The sequence below is a fragment of the Oncorhynchus gorbuscha genome, linkage group LG07 (genome assembly GCF_021184085.1).
Source record: "Oncorhynchus gorbuscha isolate QuinsamMale2020 ecotype Even-year linkage group LG07, OgorEven_v1.0, whole genome shotgun sequence".
Taxonomy (NCBI): domain Eukaryota; kingdom Metazoa; phylum Chordata; class Actinopteri; order Salmoniformes; family Salmonidae; genus Oncorhynchus; species Oncorhynchus gorbuscha.
Window position 1 is genome coordinate 22,906,671 of NC_060179.1, and position 17,086 is coordinate 22,923,756.

General features: G+C 40.7%; 1 protein-coding gene and 1 pseudogene across 1 annotated transcript; one reads left to right on the top strand and one right to left on the bottom strand.

Annotated features, from left to right (window-relative positions):
• The first annotated feature begins 10,048 nt into the window (after positions 1-10,048).
• On the top strand, positions 10,049-13,893 carry LOC124039155 (proteasome activator complex subunit 1-like). The gene is made up of 11 exons (XM_046355050.1): positions 10,049-10,312; positions 10,634-10,666; positions 10,769-10,831; positions 10,973-11,074; positions 11,211-11,268; positions 12,348-12,445; positions 12,610-12,678; positions 12,808-12,875; positions 13,007-13,061; positions 13,165-13,251; positions 13,583-13,893. Exons 1-11 carry the CDS (start codon positions 10,274-10,276, stop codon positions 13,661-13,663), a joined length of 753 nt encoding a protein of 250 aa, XP_046211006.1. The 5' UTR covers positions 10,049-10,273; the 3' UTR covers positions 13,664-13,893.
• A 265-nt stretch (positions 13,894-14,158) lies between these two features.
• On the bottom strand, positions 14,159-14,805 carry LOC124038973 (annotated as a pseudogene).
• Between the last annotated feature and the right edge of the window lie 2,281 nt (positions 14,806-17,086).

Below are 17,086 nucleotides of genomic sequence, written 5' to 3' on the forward strand. Positions count from 1 at the left end.
CTCTGCCGGCTGATGCAAGTTCTGACGTTTCTGTATCAGCCAAGACAGAACAGCCACCGTGGTGACTGGCACGTACGGCATATGGATGGAGAATCAAATGTTTAGGAAGAAAGTTGTTGAAGAGTCAGCTGAATAAATGCAAAGTCGTCGAGAAAGTAGTACAGCGGAAGGATGTCTCATAATGACAACAGGCTTTTGAAATTATCTTGACCCAGATGGTCTAGATCCAAAAGTGTTATTTATAATGGGCATAAAATAGTAAGCCTGCCTGCGTTATTACACCCGCGACATATCCAGTGCTTAGGTTTAGCAGGATCCTGTTGGAAATGGATAATCCACCTCTCTGTTTTGGCCTGTTTCGTTCCGGAACCTATTTATCCGGTACCTCTCGTGGCATGAAAAATGATTGTAGCTTTTTGCAATGTAAAATAAATTATAATAAACGCCATCAAAGTTCATTCGAGTTGCCTCTTTCTCAACCATGAGAAAGCCTAACATTTAGCCACTGAGGATAAAGGATGTATTATTTAAAATTGCCTAGCTGTGGAGAGTAGCCCAATAACGCGTATGGCCTGCAGTCATAAACGTGCAGAAAATATCTCAGTGAAAAAACAGCATGCATACAAAACTGGCCTATCGCAATATTTAAAATAGTCTACAATCGCGGGAAAACTCTGGTTGGGAAGCAAATGGCTCCTGCTGAAAAGAGAAGACTCTCAGTCTAATCTGTCAAGTTTAGGCTACCAAACCAGTTGATCAACTTCCAAATATTGTTTTACTTTGTAAAACAAAAGAGAGAGAGAGAGAGTAAGAGGCATGTGGCACAGAACGGAGCACATATGCCATCACTAGGGAGTGAGCTGTGCATCATTGGGCGAGTCAGTGAAACTAGAAAGCATTTTTAGGATTATAATTTCCTCCTCATATCATAGGATATAATATGTCTCCACACACCTAGGCTATTGATGGATTCAAGACAAGGTCGTTTTCATTGAGCTCAGATTCTCAGTTTGTCAGTATCAAAATAGCCTGTCATTTACGATCATGCAGTATTATGGTGCTTTCAAGACAACTGGTCGGAAAGTCGGAGCTCTAGAAAGAGGCCAGCCAGAGTTCCCCACTTGGAATTCTGTGTTGGATGACCGTTCAAAATCAATTTTCCCAGTCGGAGCTCGTCTTGAACGCAGTAAAATCAGAAGTTGGAGATTTCACAGCTCGGAATTCCCAGTTGTTTTGCCAGTTTTGCCAGCATTAAAACAAGATTATACCGAAGTCTCCAGTCACGTAGAATTGCATGAAATGCGTTTATAAAATGCGTTTATAAAAGGCCAATGCGTTTATTAATGGCAAAACATTTACCGGACCCTAGGTCACAGAAAAGGTTTCCACTACACAAATGTGATGATATACATGCAATGTTTTAGTATAACGGTTCCGGTACCTCAGCTCCCAATGTCACTCCCCTCTCACGCTCACTTTTTGTTCCGGCACCAAACCAATTTACAAATGAAGCACTGCATAGGATAAATAGGCCTAACAAATTACCTAGGCTATGCCATCATGATTGACACAGATAACAGCATAACCAATATATAAACAACAATTACACTATACATGAAAAAACAAACAACAAAATCAAAACACAATCATATGAAACAAACATATTCATCAGTAAAAAGGCCCTCTAACATCCACCGGAATTACCCTAGAGGCACCAACTTTAAGGACTTTAGGAGATCGTTCCCCATGAGGCGCAAAAAAACATCAAGCAGTTTACCTAACTCGGTGGAGATTGAAGGGATCTCCAGGGTAAAGCGATCCCTGAGTCGGGGTCTGGTCATTTATACATCTGAAGGTTAACAATGAGGTACTGTAAGGTATGGTGGAAGTTTATGCAAGAGAGCATTATTAACCCAGGGCGTTATAGACAAAAAGAGCGCAGTGCATCGATCTACGAGACTTCAATGAGTGCCAGCCTACTTTCTGTTACAAAATGAAATGATGTGTACTGAGCCTATTGCCCATAATAAAGAGCAATGCGCTATGATAAACTGTGTCCAATGGGTCCCAAATTACATTCAGATGTCGGACGATTTCCCCTTGAGTGGATAGTTAGAAGGCTGGAACATACACTACCGTTCAAAATTCTGGGGTCACTTAGAAATGTCCTTGTTTTTGAAAGAAAATCATTTTTTTGTCCATTAAAATAACATCAAATTGATCAGAAATACAGTGTAGACATTGTTAATGTTGTAAATTACTATTAGCTGGAAACAGCAGCTTTTTTAGGGAATATCTACATAGGCGTACAGATTCCCATTATCAGCAACCATCACTCCTGTGTTCCAATGGCACCTTGTGTTAGTTTATCATTTTAAAAGGCTAATTGATCATTAGAAAACCCTTTTGCCATTCTGAGCACTGTTGGAGGGATTGTGCGTTCCTTGTGTAACTTGGGCAGTTGTTGTTGCCATCCTGTACCTGTCCCACAGGTGTGATGTTCGGATGTACTGATCCTGTGCAGGCGTTGTTACACGTGGTCTGCCACTGCGAGGACGATCAGCTGTCTGTCCTGTCTCCCCGAAGCTCTGTCTTAGGCGTCTCACAGTACGGATATTGCAATTTATTACCCTGGCCACATCTGCAGTCCTCATGCCTCCTTGCAGCATGCCTAAGGCACGTTCACACAAATAAGCAGGGACCCTGGGGATCTTTCTTTTGGTGTTTTTCAGTCAGTAGAAAGGCCTCTTTAGTGTCCTAAGTTTTCATAACTGTGGCCTTAATTGCCTACCGTCTGTAAGCTGTTAGTGTCTTAACAACCTTTCCACAGGTGCATGTTCATTAATTGTTTATGGTTCATTGAACAAGCATGGGAAACAGTGTTTAAACCCTTTACAATGAAAATCTGTGAAGTTATTTGGATTTTTACGAATTATCTTTGATAGACAGGGTTTTGAAAAAGGGACGTTTCTTTTTTTTCTGAGTTTAGTATTTGACATAACAGAATAATGTCAAACTTTGATTAACCTTTATTTAACTAGGCAAGTCAGTTAAGAACAAATTCTTATTTTCAATGACGGCCTAGGAACAGTGGGTTAACTGCCTTGTTCAGGGGAAGAACGACAGCTTTTCACCTTGTCAGCTCAGGGATTTGACCAACGCTCTAACCACTAGGCTACCTACCGCCCCAAATTGGAATAAGATGTCACATGTGCCCCTATTTATGCATGGAAATACTTGGGAAAATCACTTTGAGCTGTGTTCCAGGTGATTTTAGTCTTTTATGTCCAACAATCCAACAATGAAAACTATTTGAAATAGGTTTTGAACAAAATTATTTCAAACCCTATTTTTATTTTTTATTTCTTAACTCATCTGCATGCTTTTTGAAAGATAGTTTTTCATCAATCCAGATCAGTGGAAGCTGGTGGGAGGAACTATAGGGGGATGGGCTCATTGCAATGGCTGGAATGGAATTCATGGAATGGATTCAAACATGTGGTTCGCATATGTTTGATGCGTTTGATACTGTTCCATTTATTCCATTCCAGCCATTACAATGAGCCCGTCCTCCTACAGTTCCTCCCACCAGCCTCCACTTATCCAGATGCCCAGATAGTTATAAGCAGGAACACAATCAATGAGGGCACCATCCAATGTATTTATACATAAATCATCAGAAACATTTTTACGTGATTTGGAAAATAACATACACTTGATTTTACCTGCATTGGGTACCAATTTCAGTTTGACAAATGCTTTCTGCAGGGCAATAAAGGCAGATTGAAGCTCTGACAGAACCTGGCAGCTGTGGGGGCAATAGCATATTTGTATTTTATTTGTATTTATTTTTTACAGATAAACAAATAATGTTAATGTAAATAGTGAAAAGAACCCGACCAAGAATCGATCCCTGTGGGACACCCTTTGTTATGTCTTGATTTAACATCATCAGTAAATACAAAGTGTGTTCTGTCCTTTAAATAATTTTCAAACCAGCTAAATGGTCAGGCCAAGGAATGTCTGTTGTTCATTTGTTTGCATACTCAAATCAGATCACAGAACCAGGATGAAACTCAAATGTCATCTTCAAATACACATTCAAAGGGAGATGGCAGAGAATGCAATTATAAATCTGGTTTGGTTGAAATATTTTTTAAATGTTTGCACTTTGTTTTTAATCAAAAGGAAAAGTATTGGGCAGAGGATCAAACAATAATTATTGATGCTTGTACTTTCATAACGTGACTAATGTATCAGTAATTAAACTTGATTTAGAATTGCATTCTTTGTTTGAACGTATACTATTTCATTGAGCACGTTTATTTATGGTACAGAACACAACTTCTATTAACATGTCAGTCAACCTTTGCCACTCTTCCTTTGTTTCTCTTCTAAATGCTCCCCTCCCATTTCTCATCTGTCATCCATTGAGGAAAGACCTTTGGTCAGTATATTTCGCAATTAGGCAGAAGTGAAAAACAGCTCAAGTTTGAATCACTCACTCAATCACATCAATCAATAATTAATGGTTTCGCAAACACTTCAAGATTACTTTTGCCCTTTGGATTAAATGCATCACAAAGTCTAACAACATTTTCTGGCCCATTTTGTGTAAGTCTCCATTGACTGTAAAGGAGATACACTGAGTGTACAGAACATTAGGAACACCTGCTATTTCAATGACAGAATAACCAGGTGAAAGCGATGATCCCTTATTGATGTCACTTGTTAAATCCACTTCAATCAGTGTAGATGAAGGGGGAGAAGACAGTTTAAATAAGTATTTTTAAGCCTTCAGACAGTTGAGACATGGATTGTATATGTGTGGCATTCAGAGGGTGAATGGGCAAGAAAAAAGACTTAAGTGTCTTTCAACGGGGTGTGGTAGTAGGTGCCAGGCGCACCGATTTGACTGTGTCAAGAACTGCAACGCTGCTGAGTTTTTCACACTCAACAGTTTTGCGTGTGTATTAAGAATGGGCCACCACCCAAAGGACATCCAGCCAACTTGACACAGTTATTATTATTTATTTTTTATTAAACTTTATTTAACTAAGCAAGAACAAATTCTTATTTTACAATGACAACCAACCCCTCCCCTAACCCGGGCGACACTGGGCCAATTGTTCGCCGTCCTATGGGACTCCCGATCACGGCCAGTTGTGATACAGCACAGGATCAAACCAGGGTCTGTAGTGACACCTCTAGCACTGAAATGCAGTGCCTTAGACTGCTGCGCCACTCGGAGCCTTGACATGTGGGAAGCATTGGAGTCAACATGGACCAGCATCCCTGTGGAATGATTTCGACACCTTGTAGAGTCCATGCCCCAATGAATTAAGGCTATTCTGAGGTCAAAAGGGGGTGCAACTCAATATTAGGAAGGTGTTCCTAATGTTTTGTACACTCAGCGTACACATTAAGTACATAGCCAAGAGAAAATTCAAGACATTTTCAAGCAATTTCCTTGTGTGCTTGTAATTGGTTTGCATCTTTCTCCTTTGACTGAAATTGAATGTCAGCCAAATTAGATTATTCCATCATTGCAACACACTATAGCAAAACAAGGACCCTCAGACAATACAGTCCTATATGACAAGTAACTAAGCTGCTGATGCTTTATTGGAGGTCTGGAGCAGAGAGGGGTTCGTAATCACTGTTGCCTGGTATACATTTCTGGTCTTGTCTCATCGTTCTGTAGGGTAAATCCTGGATGTCTGCCAAACTGATATGCTCCCACAAACATGTTTGAATACACTCTTAGAAAAAGTGGTTCCGAAAGGGTTCTTCAGCTGTCCCCATAGGAGAACCCTTTTGGGTTTAATGTAGAAACCCTCCATTCAACTGATCACTACCTACACCCTGCAAAGTCCAGAACTACTAGGCATCATCAAAAACATTGGGATATTCTACGCTTAGACCCAGCTCCAGGGAATACATTTCAGCAGCCTCCTGCAGTGCTTACTGTCGAGATGAAAACATTAAAGACAGTGCAGCCTGGTTTCAGAGCATTTCTTATTATTCTGTACATAATTCCAAGACACTCCAGTTAAGATTTTAGCTAATTAGTAACTTTTCAGCTAGGTACTTCGCCACTACTTAGCATGTTAACCAACCCTTCCCCTAACTCTTTTAGCTAACCTTTCCCCTAACCCTAACCTTAACCTAACTCCTAAACTTAACCCTAACCTTAACCCCTAACCTAGCTAACGTTAGCGCGAGCTAGAATTCGTAACATAATAATAGTAACATATCCTACGTTTTGAAAATTCGTAACATATACTGAACAAAAATATAAACGGAACATTTAAAGTGTTGGTCCCATGTTTCATGAGCTGAAATTAAAGGTCTCAGACATTTTCCATATGCACAAAAAGCATTTTTTCTCTCAAATGTTGTGCACACATTTGTTTACATCCCTGTTAGTGAGCATTTATCCTTTGCCAAGATAATCCATCCACCTGATGGGTGTGACATATCAAGAAGCTGATTAAACACAGGTGAACCTTGTGCTGGGGATGATAAAAGGCCACTCTAAAATGTGATGTTTGTCACACAACACAACACTACAGATGTCTCAAGCTTTGAAGGAGCGTGCAATTGGCATGCTGACTGCTGGAATGTCCATCAGAGCTGTTGCCAGATAATTGAATGTTACTTTCTTTACCATAAGCCACCTCCAATGTTGTTTTAGAGAATTTGGCAGTACGTTCAAGCGGCCTCAAAACCGCAGACCAAGTGTAACCATGCCAGTCCAGGACCTCCACATCTGGCTTCTTCACCTGTTGGATCATCTGAGACCAGCCACCCGAACAGCTGATGAAACTGTGGGTTTGCACAACTGAAGAATTTCTGCAAAAACTGTCAGAAACCGTCTCAAGTAAGCTCATCTGCGTGCTCATCGTCCTCAACACGTTCTTGACCTGACTGCAAGACTGTGGTGTCTGTGACCAACAGATGCATATCTGTATTCCCAGTCATGTGAAGTCCATAGCTGAGAACCTAATGAATTTATTTAAATTGACTGACTTACTTATATGAACAGTAACTCTGTACATTTTTGTAATTGTTGCATGTTGAGTTTATATTTTTGTTCAGTGTATAATACTAATTGTAATTTGAAACATATCATACGAAATGGGTGATGGACATCCACAAATTAATACATACCATGCGAAACGTATCATATACTAAATGGACAGACACGGATTTACGTAAAGAATAATACGAAATGCTCTGAGACCAGGTTGGACATTGTTGTCAGATCCGATGTCAAGCTCAAACAAGACCAGGCTCCTGCTTATCCACCCTGGCAATTGTGGCAATTGTACCCAATGCCAGTACACCAAATGTATGAAAAGTTTCACGCACTGGTGGAAAAAGTACCCAAATGTCATACTTGTTTTTAAACCACTCCACAAATTTCTTGTTAACAAACTATAGTTTTGGCAAGTCAGTTAGGACATCTACTTGGTGGTCCTTCTGTAGCTCAGTTGGTAGAGCATGGCGCTTGTAACGCCAGGGTAGTGGGTTCGATCCCCGGGACCACCCATACGTAGAATGTATGCACACATGACTGTAAGTCGCTTTGGATAAAAGCGTCTGCTAAATGGCATATATAAAATATATAAAATCTACTTTGTGCATGACACAAGCCATTTTTCCAACAATTGTTTACAGACAGATTATTTCACAATTCCTGTGGGTCAAAAGTTTACATACACTAAATTGACTGTGCCTTTAAACAGCTTGGAACATTCTAGAAAATGTTGTCATGGCTTTAGAAGCTTCTGATAGGCTAATTGACATCATTTGAGTCAATTGGAGGTGTACCTGTGGATGTATTTCAAGGCCTACCTTCAAACTCAGTGCCTCTTTGCTTGACATCATGGGATAATCAAAACAAATCAGCCAAGACCTCAGAAAAAAATTGTAGACCTCCACAAGTCTGGTTCATCCTTGGGAGCAATTTCCAAACGCCTGAAGGTACCACGCTCATCTGTACAAACAATAGTACGTAAGTTTAAATACCATGGACCATGCAGCCGACATACTGCTCAGGAAGGAGATGCGTTCTGTCTCCTAGAGATGAACTTACTTTAGTGTGAAAAGTGCAAATCTCAATCCCAGCAAAGGACCTTGTGAAGATGCTGGAGGAAACATGTACAAAAGTATTTATATCACAGTAAAATGAGTCCTATAATTTTACCAGGCAAGTCAGTTAAGAACTAATTCTTATTTTCAATGACAGCCTAGTGGGTTAACTGCCTGTTCAGGGGCAGAACGACAGATTTGTACCTTCTCAGCTTGGGGGTTTGAACTTGCAACCTTCCGGTTACTAGTCCAACACTCTAACCACTAGGCTTCCCTGCCGCCCCATATCAACATAACCTGAAATGCCGCTCGGCAAGGAAAAAACCACTGCTCCAAAACCATCATAAAAAAAGCCAGACTATTGTTTGCAACTGCACATGGGGACAAAGATTGTACATTTTGGAGAAATGTCCTCTGGTCAGATGAAACAAAAATAGAACTGTTTGGCATAATGACCATTGTTATGCTTGGAGGAAAAAGGGGGAAGGTTGCAAGCCGAAGAACACCATCCCAACCCTGAAGCACGGAGGTGGCAGCATCATGTTGTGGGGGTGCTTTACTGCAGGAGGGACTGGTGCACTTCACAAAATAGATGGCATCATGAGGAAGGAAAATGATGTGGATATATTGAAGCAACATCTCAAGACATCTGTCAGGAAGTTCAAGCTTGGTCGCAAATGGGTCTTTCAAATGGACAATGACCCAAAGCATACTTCCAAAGTTGTGGCAAAATGGCTTAAGGACAACAAAGTGGGGGTGCTTTGCTACAGGAGGGACTGGTGCACTTCACAAAATAGATGGCATCACGAGCCATCACAAGCCCTGACCTCAATCCCATTGGACAATTTGTGGGCAGAACTGAACAAGCGTGTGTGAGCAAGCAGGCCTACAAACTTGACCAGTCACACCAGCTCTGTCAGGAGGAATTGGGCCAAAATCCACCCAACTTATTGTGGGAAGCTTGTGGAAGGCTACCCAAAACATTTGACCCAAGTTAAACAATTTAATGGCAATGCTATCAAATGCTAATTGAGTGTATGTAAACTTCTGACCCACTGGGAATGTGATGACAGAAATAAAAGATGAAATAAATCATTCTCTCTACTATTATTCTGACATTTCACATTCTTAAAATAAAGTGGTGATCCTAACTGACCTAAAACATGAAATTTGTACTAGGATTAAGTGTCAGGAATTGTGAAAAACTGAGTTTAAATGTTTTCGGCTAAACCTCTGACTTCAACTGTTCTTAAGTATCAAAAGTAAATGTAATTGCTAAAATATACTTAAGTATCAAAAGTAAAAGTATAAAGCATTTCAAATTCCTTATATTAAGCGAAGCAGATGGCACCATTTCACACGTTCTCTCGATAAATGCGTAAATTTCACCCTTTTCTTGTACTGCTAAGCATTCAAAATGTACTTTTGGTTGTCAGGGACAATGTATGGAGTAAAAAGTACATTCTTTTCTTTAGGAATGTAGTAAAGTAAAAGTTGTCAAAAATATAAATAGTAAAGTACATATACCCACAAAAAATGACTTAAGTAGTACTTTAAAGTACAGCAGTTAGACTAGTGGTTAGAGTGTTGGGCCAGTAACCGAAAGGTTGCTGGATCAAATCCATAAAAATCTAAATTACCATAAATTGAAATTCTCACAATGTGATCTACACAATTGCTGGTTCATTTGTGTTGGAGAGACCTCAGGGGAGTTTCACACTAGAATGTGTGAGCACTGAAGTGCCATTCAAGGTGTTGACCCCAACATCGCAGTGGTCCTCCGTTTCATTTTTCCCCATAGGCTTTTTGCCAACGAGCCATGGCAGCGTTCGTGCCTACAAAAAGACGCCATTACTATTGCTTTCTACAGCAGGGGTGTCAAACTCATTAAATGGAGAGCCTAGTGTCTGCAGGTTATTAAACCCACAATTAAACTACAAATCCCACGATGCTGCATCTTGAGCTTCAAAACTGGAAAGTACGGAACACTGAAAAGTGTTTACTTGCTTTCATTTTCACTTTTTTGTGTGCTGACTAACTGCGACTGTTTTCCGCGTTGTGTACAATTAGACATTTAGGATAATCGCGCATTCTTTCAACTATTTAATTATTGCCTATTATTGCATTGAAACGGGTATTTTTTGACTATCAAATAAATATATTCCCATCACACAAGATGACTTCCATAGACATTCGCCCGGAGTCCAAGAAGATGGTAGGTTGTCAATTGAAATGTTATAAGTGTAATAACAAACACAAGCCAAATGTAACCTATAATCATTCATGGCTGTAGCCTACCAATATAATGTGTGTTTAGATAATTCACCAGCCCTGATAATCTTCAAGGCGTTTTGATAATTAGACCAACAGTAGATCCAGGTGAGGCCACATCAGGTGACCTTACCCCGGCTATCGTAGTCAGGTGTAAAGTAGGTGTAAAGTAGAGACAGTGGGAGTTGGGTTTTCTGCTGTGCCTTGCATACAGTTTCATTTACAAAAATAAATACATCGTATTTCTTTGGTTTCAATTTCCTAGGTCGATGACTTCTGCACTCAGCTCACTAAAGAGGTAATTGACATATTTATTTTTGATAGTCTAATAAGCACATTTTAGATGGTAATCATGACTATGTCCAACGTTGGTAACTGATGTATTTCCTGTGCGTTATAGGCAGAGACCCTGGTCACATCATTCTTCCCTCAGAAGATTGCAGAGATGGAGATGCTATTGAAGGTATGGACAGATGTTGACCATGAAAAAACACCTTTTCGATTTCAGTCCAGATACATTGACGCAATGCTATTGTAAGTAGGCAAATACGAGCTGTTTGTCAATGCTTTGTTTATCATTCATACCCCTTGAAATGGACCCCAGAAATCCTTTAGCACTGATGGCCTGGCAGCGCTGAAGTCACCTCTGGACATCCCAATGCCAGACCCTGCTAAAGAAGAGGCAAAGAGAAAGAAGAAAGAGGAGGTACATACATTTCACTAATTCAGTATTATATCATGATTAACCCCTTGGATTACACTGGAATCATTAAAAGTAGTATCAACCATGCAAATTGATCAATCTTGCAAATCCTTTACCCCGTTCCTCTTTTTTTTGTCAGAAAGAAGCAAAGGAAGGAAAGAAAGACAAGGACAGCGATAAAGAAGATGACGATGCAGGTAAAGACACAATACCATTGATGTACCACCACAGTTAGTTGTTAAATTTCTGTATGTACAGATCTGGGATCATCCCCTAATCTTAAAAACGTCCTCCAGAGATTTTTGTACTTTTACTGTTGAAAAACGATATCCCCACTTGTGCTATGTCATGACATACCTTGACCACCTTTTGAGATATACATTTTATTAAGTAAATTAGGTTAAAGGAGGTGAACATTAGACTAGAGTGACACTTTAAAGGCCCAATGCAGTCAAAAATGTGATTTACCTGTGTTTTATATATATTTCCACACTTAGGTTGGAATAATTTCATCCTGTTTTGGTGGGATGGAGTTTTGGCCTGCCTGGTGATATCATCAGGTGGTACATTTGGAAATAGACCAATAAGAAAGAGTTACAAACCTCTCTGCCAATAACAGCTAGTTTTCCCCTCCCTCTTCAGACCACTGCTAGACAGTCCTAGCAAAATTCTTTCTTGAGAAATTGCTTTTTGCTAAGCTACTTTTGTTTATTTTTGACCATTTTAATGTAAAACAATCACAGTAAGGTACTTAATTATTACCCATGTTGACTCCAATGCTTCCCACAGTTGTCATTGGCTGGATGTCCTATGGGTGGTGGACCATTCTTGATACACACAGGAAACTGTTGAGCGTGAAAAACCCAGCAGCATTGCAGTCTTGACCCAAACCGGTGCGCCTGGCACATACTACCATGCCCCGTTCAAAGGCACTTAAATATTTTGTCTTACCCATTCACCCTCTGAATGTCACACATAGACAAACCATGTCTCAATTGTCTTGAGGCTTAAACATCCTTCTTTAACCTGTCTCCTCCACTACATATACTAATTTGAAGTGAATTTAACAAGTGACATCAATAAGGGATCATAGCTTTCACCTTTATTCACCTAGTCAGTCTGTCATGGAAAGAGTTCTTAATGTTTTGTATGCTCCGTTTAAAGTAGCTGCGTCTGAACTTTTAAGCATTAGAGGGGACACACAAATCAAATCTTAGATCAGTGCATTGGGATAGCTTTGTCCTACTCTGGGTTTTCTGATGGTGTTTTTCCCTAGGGCCTGCCTGTGGTCCGATCCCCTGCAACGAGAGAGTGGAAAGTCTTCTGAAGGAGATCAAGCCTCAGATCCAGATACTGAAGGAGAAACTCAACACCGTCAGTCAGCCTTTTGTCTCTGTTACTCTATATTGGCCAAACTGTTATTTTACATCTAAGATTCACTAGCACATCTCTATTGCTAAATAGGTGAGAAGGCATGTGTAATTGTAAGGCAAGTGTGTATAGAAATACATACATTCTATAATCTCTTGCTCTGGCAGGTGTCAATGTGGGTGCAACTTCAGATTCCCAAAATTGAAGATGGGAACAACTTTGGGGTAGCTGTGCAGGTCAGTGTTATGGACTTCTGAGATGACTAAGATATTGTCATATCTGATATATATATATATATATTATAGTCATTCATATTATGTTTTTTTTACCTGTGCAGGCCTATTTTCATGAATGTTTTTCCACAGGAAAAAGTGTTTGAATTGTTGACCAACACTCGCACGAAGATTGAGGGATTCCAGACACAGATCTCAAAGTAAGAGACTTAGACCAAAATAATTTCAATTAGTTGTGTAATTACTCTTTACCTACATACTATCTAATTATGTATGTAATCAATGTGTTAATGTGACTAACACACACCTTTATTATTTGATGTGTTGTCAGGTACTACAGTGAGAGAGGGGATGCTGTTGACAAGGCCTCAAAAGAGCCACATGTGGTTAGTTTAACTCTGTGTTTTGTGTGTGTGTGTGTGTGCATGCACATGCTCACTTTCATTGGTGTGTGTGTGTTAACCATATTGCATATACTTATAACTCAAGGGAGACTACAGGCAGCTGGTGCATGAGCTGGACCAGTACCAGTACTGTGAGCTGCGCATTGTGGTTCTGGAGATCCGCAACACTTATGTAAGCCAAGATGCCTGATGTATCATTCCTTTTTTCCCCTCATTAGAGTTCAAGTGCTCAGCATCCCCATAATGTTCAACCCAGAATTGAATAACATTTACCAGTGTGAACAAGTATTAACCTCAAGAGACCTCAAGTTGTCATTGGAAATCTTACCCTGTTAACAAATTGATTGAGTCCATAATTACAATGCCTCCTGCTATTTTCATTGTACTTACCTACCCTGACATCTTCCACTGTTTGATGCCCTTGACATGAAAGGATGGTGTAAGTGATGATGAAATATTTCAGTGATGTAATTACCCTGCTATTTCTGTCACCCACTCACCAGGCCGTGCTGTTGGACATAATTAACAAGAACTATGACAAGATCAAGAAGCCCAGAGGGGACTGCAAAGCCCTCATCTACTGATGATCAACTGACTGTTGTATGTGCACTGGAGACGGCAATACACCTACTCAACCATTCACTGGTTATGATACAAATCGTGTAGTGCAACATGTTAAGATGATTGTTGGGTAACTGAATACATTCAGACAGTTCATTTAAAAACGTTTTCATTTTCATCAATGATAAAAATAACCCTGCTGTATTACACAATCATTTTTATTCAGATTTCAAAATAAAGCAGTGATAACTGACATATGAAGTGAGTTGTTCTTTTTTGCCTCAAGGTGAGATTTGAAAGTATTTAAATATTTTGTTTAGGAAACATGTGAAAAATTTGAGACTTTACTCCATCCTGTGGTAATGTACGTCATCGTCCTGTTATCCAATTCGATCTTATTGGCATTAGGAGTTATCCCATTGAATATAAAGCACCAGAAAAGCGCAAGCAAAAATCATAACTTAGTTTTTATAAAATATCAGGCAGAGACTTTTTGTGCTGTGGAGTGTCAACCATTCTTATCCTAAGACATAAATGTTTAGGTCAGTGCCTCCACACGTCATGGACATCTCTCTCACTGCTCTCTGAGTGGTGGTGAGTAGTCCCTCTCCAGGCCACCAAGGACAGCATCAGCTGGATTGCAAATGATACCAGCCCTGCTACAGCCCCCTCCAGCCCAGATATCCTAGAGCTCCCCCCAGCAGCTGGGAAGGGAACCTATGGTAAGTGAGCCAGCAGACAGAACAGCATCATCAGCCACAAGCCCAGCAGGGAGATGCGGAGCAGGCCCTCCTAGGGCCAGGTAGGGCCCCAATATGGCAGTCTCCTCAGCCAGGAGGCGGCAGCAGAGGAGGAGGGTGTCCTCGGAGACCTCCAAGCCTCGCAACAGCATGCCCGTTTTCAGGCATGAGGCCTTGCCCTCATGGAGCAAGAGTAAAGACTGACCTGGGACACTGGTTCCCTGGCCCAGATTCAGGCCCCCATCCAGTGTAGCAGGCATTGGCTTGTAGCCGCTACCTGCTGCATTCTCCATCAGAGTCAGAAGATGGTGACAGCACCACCACAGCACTCCCATGACAGCTATCTGTGAGAGGTGGCAAAGGGAGAGAGGGGGTTATCGACAGATGGAGAAGAGGAAGGAGCCCGTGAAGACGCAGGCCCAACCCCAGCATGATCACAGGAACATCCTGAGAGAATTCAAAGCAGACTTCTACAGTAATGTAAGATGGCTATATAGCTCGGGACAGAACTAGATGGTATGGATACTTGAATATTATCTGTGTGAAATCAGGTAGCATAAAGAATACATTCATTGATCACAAAGCAACAGTAAGAGAAAAATAATGTAACTTATCTACTCTCTCCAATATTTTATATCATGCCCGTTTAATCCCCAAAATACTGTTTGGTGTTGGTCTATGTCGTGACAGTCTTCTCACCTGCAGAGGTAGTGGTTTCTGTTTGCAAAGATGCTGTACTTGGACACCCACAGACTCAGCACTGGTCCAAACAGAACCAAGCCTGACAACAGGAGGTGAAAAGGGTGTCTGAATATGGCACTACCAAGCAGTCCAGCCCAAAGGTCTGTCACAACCACCAGAACTGTGTTGAGAAACATGACAAGCTTTCCTGGTCAGCTCTGTTCCTTAGCCACTGGTGTAGTTTACTTATGTTCATTTTCAAAAATTCCATTTGATTTAGTCTTCAATCTTTCGGTCCGTTGTTTCTATTCTCTTTTCTTCAGTCACATCTTTAGGTGTTCAATTTTTTTAATCATCCTCTTCCTACCTCTTCCTGTTGGCCGAGAGTGTACTCTGTTATGGAGTACAGTGGGGCAAAAAAGTATTTAGTCAGCCACCAATTGTGCAAGTTCTCCCACTTAAAAAGATGAAAGGCCTGTAATTTATCATATGTACACTTCAACTACGACAGAAAAATAAGAAAACAAATCCAGAAAATCACATTGTAGGATTTTTAATGAATTTATTTGCAAATTATGGTGGAAAATAAGTATTTGGTCACCTACAAACAAGCAAGATTTCTGGCTCTCACAGACCTGTAACTTCTTTAAGAGGCTCCTCTGTCCTCCACTCGTTACCTGTATTAATGGCACCTGTTTGAACTTGTTATCAGTATAAAAGACACCTGTCCACAACCTCAAACAGTCACACACCAAACTCCACTGGCCAAGACCAAAGAGCTGTCAAAGGACACCAGAAACAAAATTGTAGACCTGCACCAGGCTGGGAAGACTGAATCTGCAATAGGTAAGCAGCTTGGTTTGAAGAAATCAACTGTGGGAGCAATTATTAGGAAATGGAAGACATACAAGACCACTGATAATCTCCTTCAATCTGGGGCACCACGCAAGATCTCACCCCGTGGTGTCAAAATGATCACAAGAACGGTAAGCAAAAATCCCAGAACCACACGGGGGGACCTAGTGAATGACCTACAGAGAGCTGGAACCAAAGTAACAAAGCCTACCATCAGTAACATACGCTGCCAGGGACTCAAATCCTGCAGTGCCAGACGTGTCCCCCTGCTTAAGCCAGTACATGTCCAGGCCCATCTGAAGTTTGCTAGAGAGTATTTGGAAAGAAAGAATGCTGAGTTGTATCCAAAGAACACCATACCTACTTTGAAGCATGGGGGTGGAAACATCATGCTTTGGGGCTGTTTTTCTGCAAAGGGACCAGGACGACTGATCCATGTAAAGGAAAGAATGAATGGGGCCATGTATCGTGAGATTTTGAGTGAAAACCTCCTTCCATCAGCAAGGACATTGAAGATGAAACGCGGCTGGGTCTTTCAGCATGACAATGATCCCGAACACACCTCCCGGGCAACGAAGGAGTGGCTTCGTAAGAAGCATTTCAAGGTCCTGGAGTGGCCTAGCCAGTCTCCAGATCTCAACCCCATAGAGAATCTTGAGGGAGTTGAAAGTCTGTGTTGCCCAGCAACAGCCCCAAAACATCACTGCTCTAGAGGAGATCTGCATGGAGGAATGGGCCAAAATACCAGCAACAGTGTGTGAAAACCTTGTGAAGACTTACAGAAAACCTTTGACCTCTGTCATTGCCAACAAAGGGTATATAACAAAGTATTGAGAAACTTTTGTTATTGACCAAATACTTACTTTCCACTATATTTTGCAAATAAATTTAAAATCCTACAATATGATTTTCGGGATTTTTTTCCCTCATTTTGTCTGTCATAGTTGAAGTGTACCTATGATGAAAATTACAGGCCTCTCTCATCTTTCTAAGTGGGAGAACTTGCACAATTGGTGGCTGACTAAATACTTTTTTGCCTCACTGTATGTACTACAGCTTTATTTGTTCAGTGCTGTCCTATACACTCCTATCATTGGTGTTCCAGTGTTCCCTCTACTTTATCTCTATACATTTAAACTCAAAAATCCAAAAAACGCCTCTGCTCAACTG

Bases quoted from the DNA above. Each gene is read 5' to 3' on its own strand.
- LOC124039155 (XM_046355050.1), top strand. From the start codon at position 10,274: ATGACTTCCATAGACATTCGCCCGGAGTCCAAGAAGATG. The intron at 10,832-10,972 runs GTATGGACAGAT...AATGGACCCCAG, and splicing joins AGATGGAGATGCTATTGAAG to AAATCCTTTAGCACTGATGG. The intron at 12,446-12,609 runs GTCAGTCAGCCT...TTGCTCTGGCAG, and splicing joins TGAAGGAGAAACTCAACACC to GTGTCAATGTGGGTGCAACT.